General features: G+C 50.9%; 1 protein-coding gene across 3 annotated transcripts in view; it reads right to left on the bottom strand.

Annotated features, from left to right (window-relative positions):
• bbs4 (Bardet-Biedl syndrome 4) overlaps positions 1-22,273 on the bottom strand; it is a 61,778-nt gene that overhangs the window by 7,850 nt on the left and 31,655 nt on the right. For 2 of the 3 annotated variants that reach the window (XM_068015642.1, XM_068015641.1), the window contains exons 9-13: positions 22,088-22,215; positions 20,724-20,778; positions 19,803-19,871; positions 18,669-18,821; positions 5,584-5,755 (exon numbers count right to left, since the gene is read on the bottom strand). In XM_068015642.1, the coding sequence (XP_067871743.1) occupies positions 5,584-5,755; positions 18,669-18,821; positions 19,803-19,871; positions 20,724-20,778; positions 22,088-22,215 (577 nt within the window). The remainder of the gene's footprint in view (positions 1-5,583; positions 5,756-18,668; positions 18,822-19,802; positions 19,872-20,723; positions 20,779-22,087; positions 22,216-22,273) is intronic. The other variant, XM_068015643.1, reaches the window with a different exon arrangement.

Genomic DNA, 22,273 nt, shown 5'->3' with positions numbered 1-22,273 from the left:
AGGACAAGGGGAACCCTGTCGAGGTTCTGGGAGGGAGGGGAAGGGGTGAGGGTAGAGGTGCAGGAAATGGGCCGGACACGGTTGAGGACCCTGTCAACCACACTGGGGGGGGAATCCTCGGTTGAGGAGAAAGGAAGACATATCAGAAGCGCTGTTATGGAAGGTAGCATCATCAGAGCAGATGCATCGGAGATGGAGAAACTGGGAGAATGCAATGGAGGCAGGGTGTGAAGAAGTGTAGTCGAGGTAGCAGTAGGAGTCGGTGGGCTTATAATGGATATTAGTAGACAGTCTGTCCCCAGAGATGGAGACAGAGAAGTCAAGGAAGGGAAGGGAAGTGTCGGAGACGGACCACATAAAGGTTAGAGAAGGGTGGAAATTAAAAGCAATGTTGATAAAAGTTATCCAGTTTGAGGCAGGTGCAGGAAACGGCACCTAAACAGTAATCAATGTACCAGAATAAGCCTTCTGGGCGTTTCTGTGATCGCAGACGTGATTCCAGGATGGTATGTTGCCTCCCTGGTGCAAGGGTCTTGAATATCACTGAGCGGCTACAAAGTATTCTGGAAGGTGAGGGTGCACAGCCGGAGGTAGTGATCCACATTGGTACCAATGACATAGGTAAAAAGAGGGATGAGGTCCCTAAAGAATTTAGGGAGCTAGGCAGCAGATTAAAAAGTAGGACCTCAAAGGCTGTGATCTCTGGGTTTCTTCCAGTGCCACGGGCTAGTGAGTATATGAATCAGAGGTTAGAGCAGATGAATGCATGGTTAGGGAGATGGTGCAGGAGGGAGGGTTTTAGATTCTTGAATCACTGGGCCTGTTTCTGGCAAAGGTGGGATCTGTCTAAGATGGAGGGGTTGCACCTGAACCAGAACGGGACCAGCATCCTTGCTGGGAGGTTTGCTAGTGCTGTTGGGGGGGGGGGGGGGTTTCAAACTAATTTGACAGAGGGTTGGGATACAGAGTGGAAGCACAGTAGGGGGTGATGTATAATCAAATATAAATGTGAAGCTAAGTCAGTCCGGAGGACAGAGTAAATATAGGCTGAAGCCAATAATGCAAGGCTGGATTGTATCTATTTTAGTGCAAGGGGACTTACTAGTAAGGCAGATGAATTGAGGGCGTTGATTAACACATGGGAATATGATATTATTGCTATTACTGAGAAATGGTTGAGGGAAGGGAAGGACTGGCAGCTTAATATCCCAGAGTATAGAATCTTCAGACGTGATAGGGGAGGGTGTAAAAGAGGAGGTGGCATTGCACTGTTGATCAAGGAGTCAATTACTGCAGTAAGGAGGGATGATATCTTAGAAGGTTCCTCTAATGAGGCCATACGGGTAGAACTTAAAAACAAGAGGGCTATTACTTGGCTGGGAGTGTACTACAGGCTTCCAAACAGTCAGGCAGTGGTAGAGCAGCAGATATGTAGGCAAACCTCAGAGAGGTGCAATAATAATAGGGTAATAATAGTAGGGGATTTCAACTTCCCCTATATCAGAGGGGATAGTATCAGTGCAAAAAGCTTAAAGGGGGCAGAATTCTTCAAGTGCATTCAGGAGAGCTTTTTGAGCCAGCATGTAGAGAGTCCTACAAGAGGAGGAGCAGTACTGGACTTAATCCTAGGGAATGAAGCCGGACAAGTGTCAGTGGGGGAGCATTTTGGGGACAGTGACCATAACTCTGTAAGATTTAAGGTTGTTATGGAACAGGATTAAGAAGGATCGGAAATAAGAGTACTGAATTGGGGGAAGGCAGATTTCAATATGATAAAACAGGATCTGGCCAAAGTGAACATGGAGTAGCTTCTTATAGGAAAGTCTACATCAGACCAGTGGGAGTCATTTAGGAGGGAAATTGTGAGGGTTCAGGTGCAGCACGTACCCGTTAAGGTGAAGAGTAGGTCAAGGGAACCCTGGATGTCAAGGGATCTAGAGAATTGGATAAGGAAAAAAAGAGGAGGCGTATGGCAGATTCAGAGTGCTGAAAACAGCGGAGGCCCTAGAGGAGTATAGAAAGTGTAGGGGGGTACTTAAAAAAGTAATTAGGAGAGTGAACAGGGGGCATGATAAATCACTGGCAGACAAGATAAAGGAAAATCCTAAAGCGTTTTATAAGTACGTTAGGGGCAAGAGGATATCCCGGGAAAAAGTGGGGCCCATTAGGGATCAAAGTGGCAATCTGTGTGTAGAGCCGGAGGACCTAGGTGAGGTTCTGAACAATTATTTTTCATCTGTGTTCACTATGGATGAAGGACGATGTCGGTGTAGTGATCGGAGGAGGGGGGGGGGGGGGGGGGGAGATTGTGATATACTTGATCAAATTAGCATTGAAAAGGAGGAAGTATTAGCTGTTTTAGCAGGCTTGAAGGTGGATAAATCCCAAGACCCAGATGAGATGTATCCCAGATGTATGTGAGGCAAGGCAGGAGATCGCAGGGGCTCTGACACAAATTTTCAAATCCTCTCTGGCCACAGGAGAGGTACCAGAGGACTGGAGGACAGTGAATGTGGCACCATTATTCAAGAAGGGGAGCAGGGATAAACCAGGTAATTACAGGCCAGTGAGTCTAACATCAGTGGTAGGGAAATTATTGGGAAAAAATTCTGAGAGACAGGATTAATCTCCACTTGGAGAGGCAAGGATTAATCAGGGATAGTCAACATTGCCTTGTTTAGGGGGAAGATCGTGTCTAACTAACTTGATTGAATTTTTCGAGGAGGTGACAAGAGGTGTAGATGAGGGTAAAGCAGTTGATGCAGTCTACATGGTCTGCAGGAAGGCTTTTGATAAGGTCCCGCATGGGAGATTGGTTAAGAAAGTAAAGGCCCATTGGATCCAGGGCAATTTGGCAAATTGGATCCAAAATTGGCTTAGTGGCAGGAGGCAGAGGGTGATGATCTGCGTTGTTTCTGCGAGTGGAAGCCTGTGACCAGTGGTGTACCGCAAAGATCGGTGCTGGGACCCTTGCTGTTTGTAGTGTACATTAATGATTTAGACGTGAATGTAAGAGGTATGATCAGTAAGTTCACAGACGACATGAAAATTGGTGGTGTCGTAAATAGTGAGGAGGAAAGCCTTAGATTACAGGACGATATAGATGGGCTGGTAAGATGGGCGGAGGAGTGGCAAATGGAGTTTAATTCTGAGAAGTGTGAGGTGATGCACTTTGGGAGGTCTAACAAGGCAATGGAATATAAAATGGATGGTAGGACCCTAGGAAGTACAGAGAGTCAGAGGGACCTTGGGGTGCTTGTCCATAGATCACTGAAGGCAGCAGCACAGGTAGATAAGGTGGTTAGGAAGACATATGGGATGCTTGCCTTTATTAGCCGAGGCACAGAATATAAGAGCAGGGAGGTTATGATGGAGCTGTATAAAACGCTAGTTAGGCCGCAGTTGGAGTACTGTGTACAGTTCTGGTCGCCACACTATGGAAAGGATGTGATTGTACTGGAGAGGGTGCAGAGGAGATTCACCAGGACGTTGCCTGGGCTGGAGCATTTCAGCTATGAAGACAGTCTAGATAGGATGGGGTTGTTTTCTTTGGAGCGGAGAAGGCTGAGGAGGGACCTGATTGAGGTATACAAAATTACGAGGGGCAGTGATAGGATAGATAGGAAGAAACTTTTTCCCTTAGCAGAGAGGTCAATAACTAGGGGCATAGATTTAAGATAAGGGGCAGGAGATTTAGAGGGGATTTGAGGAGGAATTTTTTCACCCAGAGGGTGGTTGGAATCTGGAACACACTGCCTGAAGGGGTGGTAGAGGCAGGAACACTCACGACATTCAAGAAATATTTAGATGAGCACTTGATACACCATAACATACAAGGGTACGGGCCAAGTGCTGGGAAATGGGATTAGTTAGGACGGGTGCTTGATGGTGGGCGCAGGGGCGTTGGGCTGAAGGGCCTGTTTCTGTGCTGTGAAACTCTATGACTCTATGACGTCGGGGAGACCAAACGCAGACTGGGTGACCGCTTTGCGGAACACCTCTGCTCAGTCCGAAAGTTTGATCCCGAGCTTCCATTTCAACACTCCCCCCTGCTCTCATGCTCACATCTCTGTCCTGGGATTGCTGCAGTGTTCCAGTGAACATCAACGCAAGCTCGAGGAACAGCATCTCATTTACCGATTAGGCACACTACAGCCTGCCGGACTGAACATTGAGTTCAATAATTTCAGAGCATGACGGGCCCCCCATTTTACTTTTATTTTTAATTATTTTTTCTTTTCTCTCTTTTTTTTTGTGTTTATTTTATTTTATCTTTGTTTGTTCAGTTTGCCTACCCACTGTTTGTGCTTGTGGCTGTTCAGTTTTCAGTCCATTAACACCCTATCTGTACTAATGTTTTGTCTTTCAGCACACCATTAACATATTGTTTTCCTTTGCTCCATGACCTTCTGGTCAGTTATTCTCTGCAACCTTGTCCTATCTACACCTTCTTCTTTGTTATCTCTTGCCCCACCCCCGCTTTACTTGCTTAAAACCCTTCACATTTCTAATATGTGCTAGTTCTGAAGGGTCACTGACCTGAAACGTTAACTCTGCTTCTCTCTCCACAGATGCTGCCAGACTTGCTGAGTATTTCCAGCATTTCTTGTTTCTATTTCAGATTTCCAGCATCTGCAGTACTTTGCTTTTACTTTCTGTTTATTAGTTGGGTTCTAGAGGCTATAGACATTTGGAAATCACTAAACCAACAACTGACAATGTCCCACTCAGGTGATGGTCAGATCACAGAGGTGCCCAATCCATTCCTTTTTCTCAGATGCTGCCTGATCCACAGTTTATTTCCAGCTGTTTCTGCCATGTACTAACCCAATCCAGTCTGAGTTAGGACTGGGTACTAACATACTCACCAAGAACTGATCTACTCCATTCACACTGAATTCAGCAGCAAGATCACTAAATGGAAGTCTGCCTTGAGTACTTCAACTCAGCGAGCGGATGTGCAAACCTCATTAACCGATGCAAGGCTACACCGCTAGATATTCGCTTCGAACTGGTTAGAAATGAAAATCACTCCGGAGTCGGGGGGGGCGGGGGTCCACATGGTCACCTTAGGGTGTGAGGGTTTAGCTCTCCCCCTGATTACAGGTACAGTGTAGCTTGGTGATGGGGATGCTGGGTTTCCCCAAGCAGTGTTTAGCCAATCCATCTGGCGCTGCTCTCCCAATGGGCAGCCACCTGGGCAAAGCATCGATCAACAGTCTGCAAAGTTAGATGATCTTAACAGTAAGTGTGCTACAAATGGCCACATGACCTTGGGTTAGGAGGAAAAAATAAACCAGGCATGGATTCCACTCTGAACTTTTGCCCAGCAGCCCATGATGAGAGTGTAAGTGTGCGGACAGGATGCAACAGTGGTGCAATAGCTTGTCAATGCCCATTGTCTGGGCACTCACCAACATACAGGGGATGGGTCCTGGGTAAGGGAGCTGGTGGTTCTCTGTATCCAGCAAGGAATCAACATTTCCAGGAGAGGAGAGGAAAGGAATGATGTGTGTTGTGGAAGAATTGATGGTTGCGTTTGATCAAATGCAGTCAGTTCACTGGACCAGGCTCCACACTCACCAGCCAGCAGCATGTACAACTCGCCCATCCTCGGCTGTATGTTGATGGCAGCGCTCAGGAAGTGGAATGCTGACGCGTATTGCTGCATTGTCAAGTGCACCAAGCCCAGGTTATACAGAATCTTCCAATCAAAGGGAGCCAGGTAGTTGGCTCGCTTCAAACAACTGATAGCCTGGAGTAACATAAACATTACAACAGACACTTACTGAGATGAAGGTTTATCATTTCAGAGTTGCTTTAATAGTTAAATCATCATGTCCAAAAGGGTTTTTGAATGGAGTACCTAACATAAATAAATTTGTAGAACAGATGGTGGAGGAAGAGAGGACTGATTGCTGAAGTGTATCCTGACACTGAACTGCATTCCAATCCAGTCCAGACTGATGGGATGAGGGTTGTCTTTGCTAACTGTCTATCAATGTCCTATATGAAGTGAGTTTGGACAGTGCCAGCTCATTTCCTCATAATGGCACAAATTGACAATCTCAGAGACCACAAGACAGTTTGTGTGAGAAAAATGAAAAAATACCACACTGCAGAACAGGGTGCCCGACTGAGAGTGCCATAGCCACTCACTTACACAATGTAGAGGGAGCTTTACTCTGTATCTAACCCCATGCTGTGCCTGTCCTGGGAGTGTTTGATGGAGACAGTGTAGAGGGAGCTTTACTCTGTATCTAACCCCCGTTTTCTTTTTTTCTTTCTCACTCAGAGGGCACAGAATGACAAGGAACTCAGGTACATTAATGGGACAGTGTAGAGGGAGCTTTACTCTGTATCTAACCCTTGTTTTTTTCTTTTTTTTGTAGAGGGAACTTTATTCTGTATCTAACCCCTTTTTTTCTTTTTTTTTGTTTGTCAAGGGGGCCTTCACTCCTCAGGCCCCCTTTATATACATTTTAAAATAACTTTATTAAAAGCAGATAAACAAAAACTCAAATTAAAACAGCATTGTCTGCATCGAGGATGTACTCCAGCCCCTGCAGTACCCACCGATCGCAGAAGGCCTCATGCGTTTGTGTTTGATGTGACTAGTGGTGTTCCGCAGGAATCAGTGCTGGGACCTTTGCTGTTTGTAGTATATATAAATGATTTGGAGGAAAATGTTGCTGGTCTGATTAGTAAGTTTGCGGACGACACAAAGATTGGTGTGGTTGCAGATAGTGATGAGGATTGTCAGAGGATAGAGCAGGATAGAGATCGGTTGGAGACTTAGGCGGAGAAATGGCAGATGGAGTTTAATCCGGACAAATGTGAGGTAATGCATTTTGGAAGGTCTAATGCAGGTGGGAAGTATACAGTAAATGGCAGAACCCTTAGGAGTATTGACAGGCAGAGAGATCTGGGCGTACAGGTCCACAGGTCACTGAAAGTGGCAACGCAGGTGGATAAGGTAGTCAAGAAGGCATACGGCATGCTTGCCTTCATCGGTCGGGGCATAGAGTATAAAAATTGGCAAATCATGCTGCAGCTGTACAGAACTTTAGTTAGGCCACACTTAGAATACTGCATGCAATTCTGGTTGCCACACTACCAGAGGACGTGGAGGCTTTGGAGAGGGTACAGAAGAGGTTTACCAGGATGTTGCCTGGTCAGGAGGGCATTAGCTATGAGGAGAGGTTGGATAAACTCAGATTGTTTTCACTGGAACGACAGAGGTGGAGGGGCGACATGATAGAGGTTTACAAAGTTATAAGCGGCATGGACAGAGTGGATAGTCAGAAGCTTTTTCCCAGGGTGGAAGAGTCAGTTACTAGGGGACATAGGTTTAAGGTGAGAGGGGCAAAGTTTAGAGGGGATGTGCGAGGCAAGTTCTTTACACAGAGGGTGGTGAGTGCCTGGAACTTGCTGCCAGGGGAGGTGGTGGAAACAGGTACGATAGCGACGTTTAAGAGGCATCTTGACAAATACATGAATAGGATGGGAATAGAGGGATATGGTCCCCGGAAGTGCAGAAGGTTTTAGTTTAGGCAGGCATCAGGATCGGCGCAGGGTTGGAGGGCCGAATGGCCTGTTCCTGTGCTGTACTGTTCTTTGTTTGTTTGTTCCAGCGGACACCACATGCTCCTTCTCCAGGGACACTCGGGTACGAATGTAACCGTGGAACAGGGGCAGGGAATCAGGGCGAATGGAAGCCTGACGGCCCGCAGCCTGGATCTGTGAATTGTCACCTTGGCCAGGCCCAGGAGCAGATCAACGAGGAGATCCTCCTCCCGGCCCAACTTCTCCACACCAGGTACCCAAAGATCAGGAGCGTGGGGCTGAAGTGCAGCCAAAACATGAGGAGCAGCCCCTTTAAATACTCAAAGAGGGGCTGCAACCTCATACGCTCCATATAAACATACAACACGGACTCGTCCAGGCCTCAGAAATTACAGGCGGCCTTGGAGTCCGTGAACCTACATAAAATTCAATTGCATGGGACTGCGCTGTGCAGCACCCTCCACACCAGGTCCCCGATGTAAAAGGGGAAGGACTCCCGCGTAGAGAGACCTCCGCCGGGGGTTCACCTTGCCGCCAGATGGCGACATGGACCGCTACGGCGTGTCCGGACGTCAGGCAAATGCAAAGAAGTGCAGGAGCAGCTCGTAGAGGAAACCCCTCCGCACCGATGGGAATGGCACCAAAGGCATTTCCGAGAGGCGGCTCGGGTTGTGTGGGACGGCTCCCGAGGAGGGTTTCAGGGCCTGGGTCCGATGTGCAGTTCTTACCAAGCGGGGTTCAGCTCAGCCAGGAGGGCTCCACCTTCCCGAGCTCCCTTGTCAACCGCAGTGAGTGGTGTCCCAGGGGCTTCAGCTACTCCTCCGCCCATTGGCCCAACCCCAGAGCCGGCCGCCCGGACAGCTGAGGCGCTCTCCTCCGCTGGCGGGGGAGCACCCTGACTGGAGGCGACCATGTTTCAGACTCTGAATAGATTCCAGAAAAAAACAGGCAACTCCCTCAGAGAGGTGCGGCTAACGTTCTCCACCAGGAACTGAGTGTCGTCTTGGAGGCAGTGACACTGGCAGAAAAAATGTCATCAGTGCACACCATCTGGGAGGATGCTCGATGTACAGGTATCTCTGCAGAGTTCGAAAGCGGAGGGTTGCAGCCTGGGTGCGGACTCACGCCAGCGACTGGCCACCCTTCTCGATCGGGAGACTCAGGACCGTGGCAGACACCCAGTGTTTCCTCGCCCCAGAAGAAATCGACAAGCTTCTTCTGGATCTTGGTGGCAAATGCAGGGGGCGGGGCCAAAGTGACCAACTGGCACCACAGCATCGAGGCCTCCAGCTGGTTTATGACCAGCGCTCGGCCCATGTAGGAAAGCACTCGGAGCAGTCCTGCCCAGCACTTCAGCCGAGCGGTGACTTTTGCCTCCAACTCCTGCCAGTTTGCCAGCCAGGCTTCCTCAGCAGGGCTAAGGTTGACTCCCAGATAGAGGAGGTACGTGGTGCTCCACGCAAAAGGTATTAACTCCTCCGCCACTGACCCACCAGGAGCCAGGAACATTTCTCTCAATTGATCCTTGCGGAAGACGCGGCAGAAAAGGTTTTTTTATTTAAGAGAGATACAGCACTGAAACAAGCCCTTCGGCCCACCGAGTCTGTGCCGACCAACAACCACCCATTTATACTAATCCTACATTTAATCCCATATGCCCTACCACATCCCCACCTTCCCTCAATTCTCCTACCATCTACCTACACTAGCGGCAATTTACAATGGCCAATTTACCTATCACCCTGCAAGTCTTTGGCTGTGGGAGGAAACCAGAAAAGCAGGCGGAAACCCAAGCGGTCACAGGGAAAACTTGCAAACTCCGCATGGGCAGTACCCAGAACTGAACCCGGGTCGCTGGAGCTGTGAGGCTGCGGTGCTAACCACTGCGCCACTGTGCCGCCCGCTGGCACTCGCGCACCCTCCGCAAGTCAACAGGATCTGTGACCGGAGAAGCATGTCATCGTCGCAAGCCGAGAGGATGTCCCGCCTGCCCCGCCCGCGCACAGCCAAACCTGTCAACCGCCTGTGAAGCAGGCGCAGGAATGACTCCATGCAGACGGTACAAAACTGGCCAGACATGGGGCATCCCTGACGCACTCCTCTCCCAAACCGAAGGGGCGCCATCAAGGACCCGTTAGCTTTGACCAGACACTCTGTGGCGGCGTATCAAAGTCGGACCCTGGCCACAAAATGCGGCCCGAGTCCGAATGCACGCAGTGTCCCAAAAAGATATTCGCGATCCACCCTGTCGAATGCCTTCTCCTGATCGAGGGCGAGAAAGGCGACCGATAGACCAGTCCTTTGGGAAAGATGGATCAGGTCCCGGACCAGGTCGATGTTGTCCTGGATGGACCAGCCCAGGACAGTGTAGGAATGATCGGGGTGGATCATGTGGGCAGGCACGGAGCCCAGGTGGGTAGACATAGCCCAGGCAAAGATCTTATAATCTGTGTTGAAGAGGGAGACCGGACGCCAGTTCTTCAGCAGGCGAAGATTGCCCCTCTTTGGCAGCAGGACAATGACTGCTCTGCGCCACAGGAGGGGCGTCTCCCTGATCACCAGGCTTTCCGCCAGGATCCGTACATAATCGTCCGCCCAGGACGTCCCAGAACGCCCTGAGGAACTCCACGGTCAGCCCATCCAGCCCCGGGCAATTGCCCCTCGAGAGCTTGTGGAGGGCGCCGGTCAGCTCCGCCAACATGAGCAGAGCCTCCAATCCTTCAGCATCCTCTTGACTGACCATCGGCAGGTGTGCCCACAAAACTCTGGACAGATCAGGAGAGAACAATGTGCCGTTGTAGGTATGGAGCAAAAGGCCCATACCCTCCGGATCCGTGATGGAGGATCTGTCGTCAGCCAGCAGCACGATGAGCTGCTTACAGGCCCCCCGCCATTTTTCCAGCAAGTAGAAGGGTGAGGCGCGGTCCAAATCTTTCAGGATCTGGATCCGCGACCTAACATACACGCCTCGGGACCCTACGAGCTGCAGATCACTCAGCGCGCCCTTCTCTTTGTACGCCTGCCATAGGGCCAGGTCCGCGACGGCATGACTGTGGCGGGACTCCAAGTCAACCACCTTCCTCTCTAGGCACCTGATCTCTGCTTCCCGCCTCTTGCTCGATCCCTTTGCGTACTCCTGACAGAAGACACGGATGTGAGTCTTGCCCACAACCACCATAGCCTCAAGAAGGGGAAGCCCCGTTGCTTCCTTCTCCAGTCGGCCCAGAATTGATGGAATGAGTCCCGGAATCACTCGTCCTCCAGCAGCCAGTTGTTAAAATGCCAGTACGCGAATCCTGCCTGCGTGCGGAACGGAGTGAACTCCGCCCACACCAGGTGGTGGTCCGAGCACAGAACCAGCCGCATGGAGGCCGCCGAGATGCGGGAGACGTACACCTGTGAAATCTAGAGGTTGAATTGGGACCCTCCTCCTCCAGACCTCCACATGAAGGTGCTGGAGTCGGGATGGAGATTCCGCCAGACGTCCACCAAGTTGAAGGAGCCGATCAGTTCCCTCAACTTCTCCACCGACACTTGGCCGTGCTGGGGACCGGAGCGATCCCTCATCTTGAGGGTACAGTTAAAATCCCGAGGACGATGCAGTTATCGATGGAGCTCAAGCGAGCGGACACTTCTTTAAAGCAGCGCACTTGCAACGCACCGGACTTGGGTGCGTACAAGTTCACAAAGTGGAGCGGCACGCTATCCAGGCCAACGGTGAGGTGCAGCAAATGACCCGGCAAAAGCTCTTTGACCCGCCCCCCGCCCCCCAAGATCTCCCGCTAAAAGGTTGGAGCCAACAAGATAGCCACCCCACTAGAAATATGAGTGAGGTGACTCATGTAGATCCCACCCTACCACTCCAGGAGCCAGGTGGCTTTGTCTCCCAGAACGGTGTGGTTTTCCTGCAGAAAGTTCAACACATATCTCCCTTCCCTGAGGACTGAGAGATTGTGAAATCTGCGGTGAGACCCCCTGCTGCCATTGATGTTGATACTGGCGATGGTTATCTTCATGTCAAAAGTATTCAGAAATCCGTCAACAACATTTCACTGTGAGGAGGGAGCGAAAGTGCACCTGGCCTTCCACTCACCCAGCAACCCAGAGAGGAACGCTTTAAACCAGCATCATGCCCGTGCCCATCCCGCCTTCTTGAGGGTGGGACGGACCGACTGGACGATCAGCGCCAAACCCGACCATCGGCCTGCTGAACTTTATTGCGGCAACCCTGGCATGCTGCGAGGAAATCCCCGGGTTCCGCCATGGGGACACGAAGGAGTCCACCGCCTCACTAGCAATGGATTCAAGATCATCCTCCGTGCCCCACACGGAGTCCCCATCTTCTGCAACCTCCCCCAACAGCCCAATACAAAGAAAGCTTCAGGTACTTCTCACCCACTTCCAAACACAGCCTGATTGTAAAGTCTCTTGCAGTAATAGTTGTTCAAATAAATGGAGCACTTGCTTCCCCTGTGGCACCTCCTCCCCCCAACAACTCCAACTGACTGACTGCAGTGCAATCCAATTAGGTAGCAGCCAACCCAGCTGTCCTGGGAGTGTTTGATGGGACAGTGTAGAGGGAGCTTTACTCTGGATCTAACCCCGTTTTTTTTTTTTGATTTTCTTTTTTTTTTACTCTGTATCTAACCCGTTTTTTTTTCTCATCCCGTTTTTTTTTTCTTTTTTAGGGAGCTTTACTCTATATCTAACCCCGTTTTTTTTTCTATGCGGACAGTGCAGAGGGAGCTTTACTCTGTAGCTAACCTCCTGTTTTCTTTTATGGGAGCTTTACTCTGCATCGAACCCCCGTTTTTTTTCTTTTTTTTTTAAAGGTGGCCTTCATACCCCAGGCCCCTTTTATATTTTTCACATCGAGGGGGCCTTTATTCCTCAGGCCCCCTTTATATACATATTTACAGTTTTAAAATAACTTTATTAAAACCAGATAAATAAACAAAAAACTCAAATTAAAATGCCATTCTCGGCATCAACGATGCACTCCAGTCCCTGCGGTGCCCACCGGTCGCGGAAGGCCTCAAGCGTACCGGTGGACACCGCATGCTCCTTCTCCAGGGACACCCGGGCGCGAACGTAACCACGGAAGAGGGGCAGGCAATCGGGGAGGACGGACCCCCCGACGGCCCGCAACATGGACCTGTGAATTGCCACCTTGGCCAGGCCTAGGAGCAGACAGACGAGGAGATCCTCCTCCCGGCCCAAGCCCCTCCGCACCGGGTGCCCAAAGATCAGGAGCGTGGGACTGAAGTGCAGCCAGAATTTGAGGAGCAGCCCCTTATACTCAAATAGGGGCTGCAACCTCACACACTCCTTATAAACGTGGAACACTGACTCGTCCAGGCCACAGAAAGTACAGGCGGCCTGGGAGTCCGTAAACCAACTTAAAAGCCTATTGCACGGGACTGCTCTGTGCAGCACCCTCCACCCCAGGTCCCCGATGTAAAGGGGGAAGACTCCCGTGTAGAGAGACCTCCAACGGGGTTTCCCCTCGCCGCCAGATGACAACGCGGACCGCCAGGGCATGTCCGGCCGGCTGACGAGGGCGAGGAAGTGGAGAGTGTGCAGGAGCAGCCCGTACAGGAAACCCCTCCGCGCCGATTGGAATGGCACGGAGGGCATTTCCGACAGGCGGCTCAGTTTGTGCGGGACTGGCTCCCGAGGAGGGTTTCGGGGCCTGGGTCCGATGAGCAGTTCCGGCCGAGCGGGGGTCAGCTTGGCCGGGATTGCTCCACACTCCCGAGCCCCCTCACCACCCGCAGTGAGGTGTGCCCCGGGGGTTTCGGCTACTCCTCCGCCCGCCGGACCGTCCCCGGAGTCGGCCGCCCGGACAGCCGAGGCGCTCTCCTCTGCCAGCGGGGGAGCGCCCTGACTGGAGGCGACCATGTTCCAGACTCGGAATAGATCCCGGTAAAAGACTCCCTCAGAGAGGCGCGGCTAACGGACTCCACCAGGAGCTGCGTGTTGTCTTGAAGGCAGTGACACTGGCGGAAAAAATACGTCGCCAGCGCACACCATCTGGGAGGACGCTCGACGTACAGGTATCTCTGCAGGGTCCGAAGGCGGAGAGTCGCAGCCTGGGTGCGGACGCACACCAGCGACTGGCCGCCCTCCTCAATCGGGAGACTCAGGACCGCAGCAGAGACCCAGTGTTTCCTCTTGCCCCAGAAGAAATCGACGAGTTTCTTCTGGATCTTGGTGGCAAATACAGGGGGCGGAGCCAAAGTGACCAACTGGTACCACAGCATGGAGGCCACCAGTTGGTTTATGACCAGCGCTCGGCCCCTGTAGGAAAGCACTCGGAGCAGTCCTGTCCAGCGCCCCAGCAGAGCGGTGACTTTCGCCTCCAACTCCTGCCAGTTTGCCGGCCAGGCTTCCTCAACGGGGCTAAGATGGGCTCCCAGATAGAGGAGGTGCGTGGTGCTCCACGCAAAAGGTGTCATCTCCTCCGGCAGGGAGTCCACCCGCCACTGACCCACCAGGAGTCCGGAACATTTCTCCCAATTGATCCTCGCGGAGGACGCGGCAGAAAAGGTCTGCACCTGGCCTTCCACTCCCCCAGCAACCCATTGAGGAACACATTAAAACGGTGTCTCTCAACCAGTTTCACGCCCGCGCGCTTGCCCGTTATCTTCAGGGCGGCACGGACGGACTGGATGATCAGCGCCAGATTCGACCAGCGGTCGAGGGCCAGCTGAATTTCATTGCGGCAGCCCCTGCAAACCGTGAGGAAATCCCGGAGTTCCGCCCTGGGGATGAGAGGAGATTCAGTGGTCGGCACGAGAGACTCCACCACCTCACTGGCGATGGAATCAAGATCATCCTCCATGCCCCACACCGAATCCCCATCCCCCTCCGGGTCGTCACCGCCAGCGGCCGACACATCCGCCACACACTGTGGGCCGGAGTTCCAGCCGCGCCAGCTGAACCCGCCTCCGTCACGATCCCACCCCCAGGATCGATGGCGGAGGAGTCCTCTCTGGGTTTTATTATGAAACTGGAGCCTGTAGGCACCAGCGGTTCAGGAACCCCCTCCACCTCCATCCCCAGGCCAATGAATGGTCCAGGGGAGACAGAAGTTCTCGACTCCGGAAATCCAGCCGAGACCGGAGGCGGTGAGAGGAGGCCATCTCCCACTCCGCCAGCACCCACAGGCCCAGCAGAATGGGGCAGCATTCTCGGTTATAACCGGGTCGGGTGTCTCCTGGTTGGTGGTGGACTCCGGCTGGGAGGGCCAAACCTCTGGGGCCTCGCCCTCCCCTTCACTCAGGGCACCCGACCCAGTAGCAGTGGCAGAATGGGCGGCGTCCCCAGGCTCCCCCACCACAAGCAGGGCCCCACTTACTCCTTCAGGAGGGGCCTCAAGTACCGGGGCCTTCCCCTCCCCTCCATCCTGAGGAATAGGGTGTTCCTGCCTGGACTTTGTCACCTTGGTGGTGGCGGTAGAGGAAACCTGGGGACCCGAAACAGGAGACAGCTCCCCTCCAACAGATGGGCCCTGCGCCTCAGGGCCCCTCGTTACCTCTGTGGCGGGGTGCCTTCTCCTCTTTTTCCCACTAGGGCGCAGAGGCTCAGAGACCTCCATGTCATCAGAGGCCTCCGCACCCTCCTTTTTAGTCACCCTGGGCCTGAGCCCAGCCCTGGGACAGGTGGATTCCGTGAGAACTGGCTTTGGGCTGAGCTCAGGTCGTTTCAATGTGTCTAGGGGACGCGCCTCTTGATGTTTCTTTTGTCTCCGCGTCTTCCTTCCACTCGGACGGGCACTCCCCTCCCCACTGGAGGCTGTGAAAACCACAGCCTCAAGAACCGACTGAGCGGTGTCTGTTGGATGTGTGGGGGGAGTGGGAGGAGGTGCTGTGGAACCACTCTGGGCCGCCGAGGTGGAGCTGGCGGCCGGGAGGTTGGAGCAGTTCTTCCGAACATGCCCCACCCCCTTGCAGACGTGGCACTGCGCCCCGTCCGAGGTCCAAAAGACGCGGTAGGCCGTCCCCTGGAACTCCACATTAAATTGGCCTTCCAAGTCCTCCTCCCGCGCCAGCTGCATAAATAACTGGTGGCGGAAGGAGTAGACATGTAGGAGGCTGTGTTCCCGAAGACCAAGCCGGACTGGGGTGATCCCTGACCTCACCTCCCCCAGAGGGTGCAGGTGGGGGAGGAGGAGCTCACTGGGAATGAAGGGTGGGACATTTGATAACATTATCCGCTGCGCAGTGGCCCCCAGAGGGTCCACTGGCAGGAAAGTCCCACCCACAGTGAGCCCCTTATTCAGGGCCAGGGACACGGCCCGCTCAGTCTTTAGAAAAAACACAGCCTTCCCATACATCTTTGAGGCCGCAACAATGGCCGAGGGGCCGACAACCTCGGCCATTGCCTTCACACAGGCCTCAATGGACATGTTGGGGTGGGAATAGCTCTTCATCCCACGGCTGGATGTTATTAATTTAAAAGGTGACGGGGCCACGTGGGCAGCCACAGAGGCTGCAGCTGCATAGGTTGTAGAGGGCCCCGCCACCTGTGATGAAGGGCTAGCCATGGGTCTAAGAGCTAACCCACCCCAAATTGTAGGCTTGAAAATAACTTTATGCACAAAACAAACAAACAAACAACAGGTTAGGGGAGAGGCTGAGGGAATGGAGGAGTGGGAAAGACAGGCTGTAAGTGATGACTTTCTTTCCTTTCTGGAGGTGGTGCACACAGCGCAGTTAAAACAGTCTCTGCCAGCACACTTGGTCTTACGGTCTTCTGGTTGGGGGAGGCGTCTTCACCTGGGCCAGCTGAAGCTGCCCAGGCACTATTTATCCCCTTCTGTATATTAGCCAGGCAGCTTCAGCTGACTCAGGCTGGGCAATTGGGGTGGGGAGGGAGCTTCCCTGCAACTTTAATACAACTGCACAGCTCCCTGCAGAATTGTATAACCCCCACCCCTTGTTCTTCTGGCCTCTTCCACCTCCCACAACAGTCCAAATGAAATGAGTCTGGTGCTCAACACCCACCTCCAAATACAGGCTTATTCCAAAAGTCTTTCCTCTGCAGCAAATGTTGAAAGTTTTTGCAGTTTCTCCTCAGCACTCCCTCTCCAGCAGCACCTCCAGCAACTGACTGCAGCACTGTCAGCTGCACCTCGTTGAGACACTCAGTATTCCCAATCACAGAGGAGCCAATCCCCGTGCTGTACCTGTCCTGGGAGTGTTTGATGGGACAGTGTAAAGGGAGCTTTACTCTGTATCTAACCCGTTTTTTTAAAAATATTTGTTCAGTATAATTCCTTTTAACCCTCATTTGTAATGTCTCGCAGTAATTTACTCCCTGGCCTGTGCGTAGGCCTCAAACCCTAGGCCAAAGGCATCTCCCAAGCACTAGGCCGAGAGGCTTGCTGGTGGCTTGTGTGTCTGTGTCTTTGTGTGTGTGTTTGTGTATGTCTGTGTCTGTTTGTGTGTGTCTGTGTGTCCGTGTCTGTCTGTTTGTGTGTGTATGTGTGTGAACAAAGGGGAATGGGAGAGGGTTTCTTCTCCATTGTCCCCTGACCTGAAACATCCACGCTTCAGGAATACATGACAGTGGGGGAACGCGCCATCAAGATTTCACCAACTCTGGTTGGACGTATTCCTGAAAAGGTTTCTTCTCAAGACCTCTGACATTCACGCCATTTGGGAAGGTCAATCGTTGAGCAGCCCTCTGCGGCATTACAGGACCCAAAGGACTCCTGCTGTCTTAAAATTGGACAACGACTGTCAAGGCAAGCAGTCATGTTCCAATGGGAGTGTTTGATGGGGAACAGTGTAGAGGGAGCTTTACTCTGTATCTAACCCCGTGCTGTACCTGTCCTGGGACTATTTGATGGGACAGTGTGGAGGCAGCTTTACTCTGTATCTAACCCGTGCTGTACCTGTCCTGGGAGTATTTGATGGGACAGTGTAGAGGGAGCTTTACTCTGTATCTAACCCCATGCTGTACCTGTCCTGGGACTATTTGATGGGACAGTGTGGAGGCAGCTTTACTCTGTATCTAACCCGTGCTGTACCTGTCCTGGGAGTATTTGATGGGACAGTGTAGAGGGAGCTTTACTCTGTATCTAACCCATTTTTTTTTTCTAACCCCGTGCTGTACCTGTCCTGGGAGTGTTTGATGGGGACAGTGCAGAGGGTTCTTTACTCTGTAGCTAACCCCATTTTTTTTCTTTTTTTGTTGTTGTGTTTGATGGAACAGTGTAGAGGGAGCCTGTGCTGTACCTGCCCTGTAAGAGTTTAACACTGGTGCTTAAATTCAGCAACTATGTTGAGCTCTGCAGGCTGGTGATCAGGACATCTTGTTCCCTCTACTCTCACATGGGTTTCTTTCTGCTATGAAGGTTGATTGAAAGGGTCAGTGATAAAAAGTCACTGTATTTTCATTGTGCAGCCATTAATAATCTTCCTTTAAGCACAGGGGTTATTGCTGTTTAAACTCAACCATACTCCAGTCCTGCACCAAACACAACAGATTTTCCTGACTTACTGTCGAATTTGGGTGTTTCAGCAAGGATAAGATTGGCTGCACTTTGTCTTTGCTGAGGGTACCTGTACAGCTCAGTCATCCAGGTACTGATAAACATGGAGGTCCCTTTGCTATGAGGAAGCTGCCACTATGGAGCAGTACATGGCAGTACACTGGGTGCTGAAAGCTCTCTAGACTAAGCATCCACTCTGCTGACATTAACCTGAGGGACTACTTGTAGGAATACCAGATTTCATAAGGGAAAGCATACCTCCTGCATACTGACAGTGGATAGAGTGGACAATTGCAGCCAGTGCTCAGTGACAATATCTGTCAACAGGGAGCAGTGGTCCCATGTTGTGGATCAGAGAGGGAAAACAGACAGACCTGTATCAGTCAGGAGATAGAATGGGTAGATTATGGCCTCGCGACATGTCCACCATCACCAGGAGATATAGGTAAGGGGATCACAGCTCCTAGTTACAGACAAGGGGCAAACCATTTACTGTCACAAAAAACAAATGTTCATAGTACACTAATTATGAGTACTGCACAATAACTGGTTAGGACTTTGGACAGTGCACTGCTGATCAGAAGCTCCTCCTTATACTCACTGCTACATATTTCTTCTTGCCAAAAAAGCACATTCCGATGTTGTTCCATAGGGGCGGGCTTTCCGGTACAGCATGTGCTGCTATTCTGTACTTGCTCAATGCAACATCAAAGTCACTGTGAGTCTGCATCATACTGCCCGCAGCCAGGATAGCCTCAACAAAGCAGACAGAAAATTGAAGTTACAACTATAAGAATGAGCCTAGAATCACATCTATGCACACCTCACTAAGCAATAGAACAGACTGAGAATCTAACACCACAAGATTACTGTACATTAGGGCCATAACCATCCTGATCAAACAGGAAATGATAACCTTTACATTATTGAATTTACAACAACTTTGCACAGTTACACAAGGAGAAATCGTTATCCTGCTGAATTAACAACAGCTCCACACAGTTACACAAAGAGATATCCTTACCCTGAATAAATAATGACTCAACGCAGGTAGACAATAATAGCAACTCCACGTAGGAACATAAGAAATAGGAGCAGGGGTAGGCCAGATGGCCCCTCAGGCCTGCTCCACTATTCAATAAGATCATAGCTGATCTTTTACTTCAACTCCACTTTCCCACCCAATTCCCAGATCTCTTAAGTCTCTTAGAATTGAAATATCTAATTGATCTCAACTTTGAATATACTCAACAAATGAGCAACCAGGTAGAGAATTCCAAGATTCACAACCCTCTGAGTGAAGTAATTCCTCCTCATCTCAGTCAGACATGACAGACCCCTTATCCTGAAACTGTGACCCCTAGTTCTAGACTCTCCAGCCAGGGGGCAACAACCTCTCAGCATCTACCCTGTTACACAGTCACACAATGAGTAATTCTTAACCTGCTGAATAAACAAAAACTCTGCGGTTACATAGTCAGCAACTTTTACTTTGATGAGTTACTGCTAGTGAACAATCCTTCGCCTGCTGAATAAGCAGGAATTCTGTACAGGTTCACAGCAAGACATTCCATGTGCAGATCTCTGCTTATTAGGATGAGAATTTTTGAACACAAACCAATCACCATAACATGGTTAAAAAATGCCTTTTGAATAATTAAATTAGAGGCTATTAAATTCTTGAATCTAATGAAGTTGCACAACATGTTATACACCAACAGGTTATGGTCAGTACCTTATAATTGTTGGGATTGTAAGTAAGTGCGTTTCCTAGATGCTCAAAGGCTTTCTGGTATGTTCCGAGCTGAAAGCCAGAAATACAAGGTATTGTTGGTTGCCATTTTTAAAATGTTAATCTTATTATGTATAAACAGATAATCTGATGAAGTCGTTCCCAGACCCAGGAGACATTGAGCTTTGGCACAAACCAGGGAGATACAACAGAAATCATCACAACAAGGCATGCTATATTTCAGGCTGCTTATTTATCAAAGCAGCAAAATCATCTTTCACAACCAGAGGACATACACACTGTCAGCTCAGTGCAAACACACTGGGAGAGGAGACACACACACTGTCAGCTCAGTGCACACACACTGGGAGAGGAGACACACACACTGTCAGCTCAGTGCAAACACACTGGGAGAGGAGACACACACACTGTCAGCTCAGTGCAAACACACTGGGAGAGGAGACACACACACACTGTGAGCTCAGTGTAAACACACGGGGAGAGGACACACACACACACTGTGAGCTCAGTGTAAACACACGGGGAGAGGACACATATACTGGGAGCGGAGTGTAAACACACTGGGAGAGGAGACACACACACACATAGTGAGTTCAGTGTAAACTCACTGGGAGAAGTCAATACACACACTGTGAGCTCAGTGAAAACACACACAGTCCTGAGAGCAAACACCATGTATGGTGATGAGTAAGTCAAATTCCAATTTTATTCATTATGGGATTTTCCTCAGTGCTTTAGGGAATACATTTTGCATTATAATCCAAATACAAACTAGTGGCCTTGCTGATGAAGTATCGCCTTAGAATGGTTATTCAGAGGAAAAAGAGTTTGAACTGTCTACCCACTCTGTTACACGCCCGGCCTGTTACATGTCCTAGTTTGTGACACAGGCTTTAACATTACCTGCAAGTACAGTAACCCCAGAGTAGTCAAAAGATCAGCATTTTCAGGAGAAAACCTACAAGAAGAGAAAAATGGCAACATTAAGGACTCTGCTTTGGTAATTTTAGACTTTTCCCCAATGATGCTCCGAGACAAATTAACTTTAATTTCTCTCTGTGATTTGAGGTTTCAGTAAAACATAGATTACTTATTCCCCCTCATTGTACTGCTCCCTACCGACCCTTCAATCGGTAAGCAGCCTTCAGACACTACTGCCTGCACTCCAGAATTCTCTCCCTAACCTCTCCATCTTAGTGCTACTCTCCAAACCCTTTAAGTCCTCCTCAGAACTACTGTGTTCACTGCTCCCAATCACTCTGCTTTGGTTTGCTTCCTTACTTCAAACATACTAGATAAATGTAAATCATTGTGTGGCTAATGGCCTTTCTCTAAATAGTCATCACTCCCTGCACCTATATTTAACTTTGAAAATTTAGACCGGGCTCCTCAATACATTCATTGCGAGCTATTTGTAGTTCACGTCAACCTTTGAGTAGCTCGCATAAAGCTCCTGACAAGGCAGTCTGAACACCCACATCATCCTGCCAGCAATAGTCTACGCAGGCGCACCCTGACATCACCACGCCCTGACATCACAACAGGAAGGAGGAGCAGCTAAGTGGGGCGGCCCAGCAGCGAGCAGAGGGTCAAGCAGCGAGGGAAGGAGAGAGCAGTGAGCAGAGGTCCAGACGGCAACAGAGGGAGTGGCAACCGGAGGGTCAAGCGGCGAGGGAGGAGCGAGCGGAGCGCCAAGCAGCGAGGGAAGGAGGGAGGAGCGAGCAGAGGGCCAAGCAGCGAGGGAAGGAGGGAGAAGCGAGCGGAGGACCAAGCAGCAAGGGAAGGAGGGAGAGGCAAGCGGAGGACCAAGCAGCGAGGGAAGGAGGGAGAGGCAAGCGGAGGACCAAGCAGCGAGGGAAGGAGGGAGAGGCGAGCGGAGTGCCAAGCAGCGAGGGAAGGAGGGAGAGGCGAGCGGAGTGCCAAGCAGCGAGGGAAGGAGGGAGCGGCGAGCCAAATGGAGGAGCAAACGCTGTGCGGTTGGGGGGGGGGGGGAAACGAGCAGCGACTATCGAGGGGGGCGGCGAGCAGGCTGGAGTGAGGGGGCGAAGAGAAGCAGCTATAGGGGGCCTTTTGTGCCAAATTGAGCAACTCCATCTTTATTACTGGCAGATGCCAGAGAGATGGTGGACATTTCAGTCATTTGCATATGAGCGATTAATGTGCCACCGAGTGGTGGCGTTGTCAGCAAACGTTCTTTTCCCTTATCAGAAGTAGTTCCCATTAAAGAAAAGGTTGGTGACCCCTGACATATACAGGACAATACTCACTCCACCGCCTTCTTATAAGTTTCAATAGCATTCTGGGTATTCCCCTCCAGCAGGTGCAGTTTCCCAAGCACTGTGAAGGTCAGGTCATGCTTGTTAGTTTGTAAAGCACAGTTCAGATATTCCTTGGCCTGGGAAGTAACACAAATTATCAGTCACTCTGGTACAATCTGGGTTCAGTTATTTGGG

This window comes from Heterodontus francisci, chromosome 35 (assembly GCF_036365525.1).
Source record: "Heterodontus francisci isolate sHetFra1 chromosome 35, sHetFra1.hap1, whole genome shotgun sequence".
Classification (NCBI taxonomy): Eukaryota; Metazoa; Chordata; class Chondrichthyes; order Heterodontiformes; family Heterodontidae; genus Heterodontus; species Heterodontus francisci.
The sequence above is the reverse complement of the archived record's forward strand: the minus strand, read 5'-3'. Positions and strand labels throughout refer to the sequence as shown.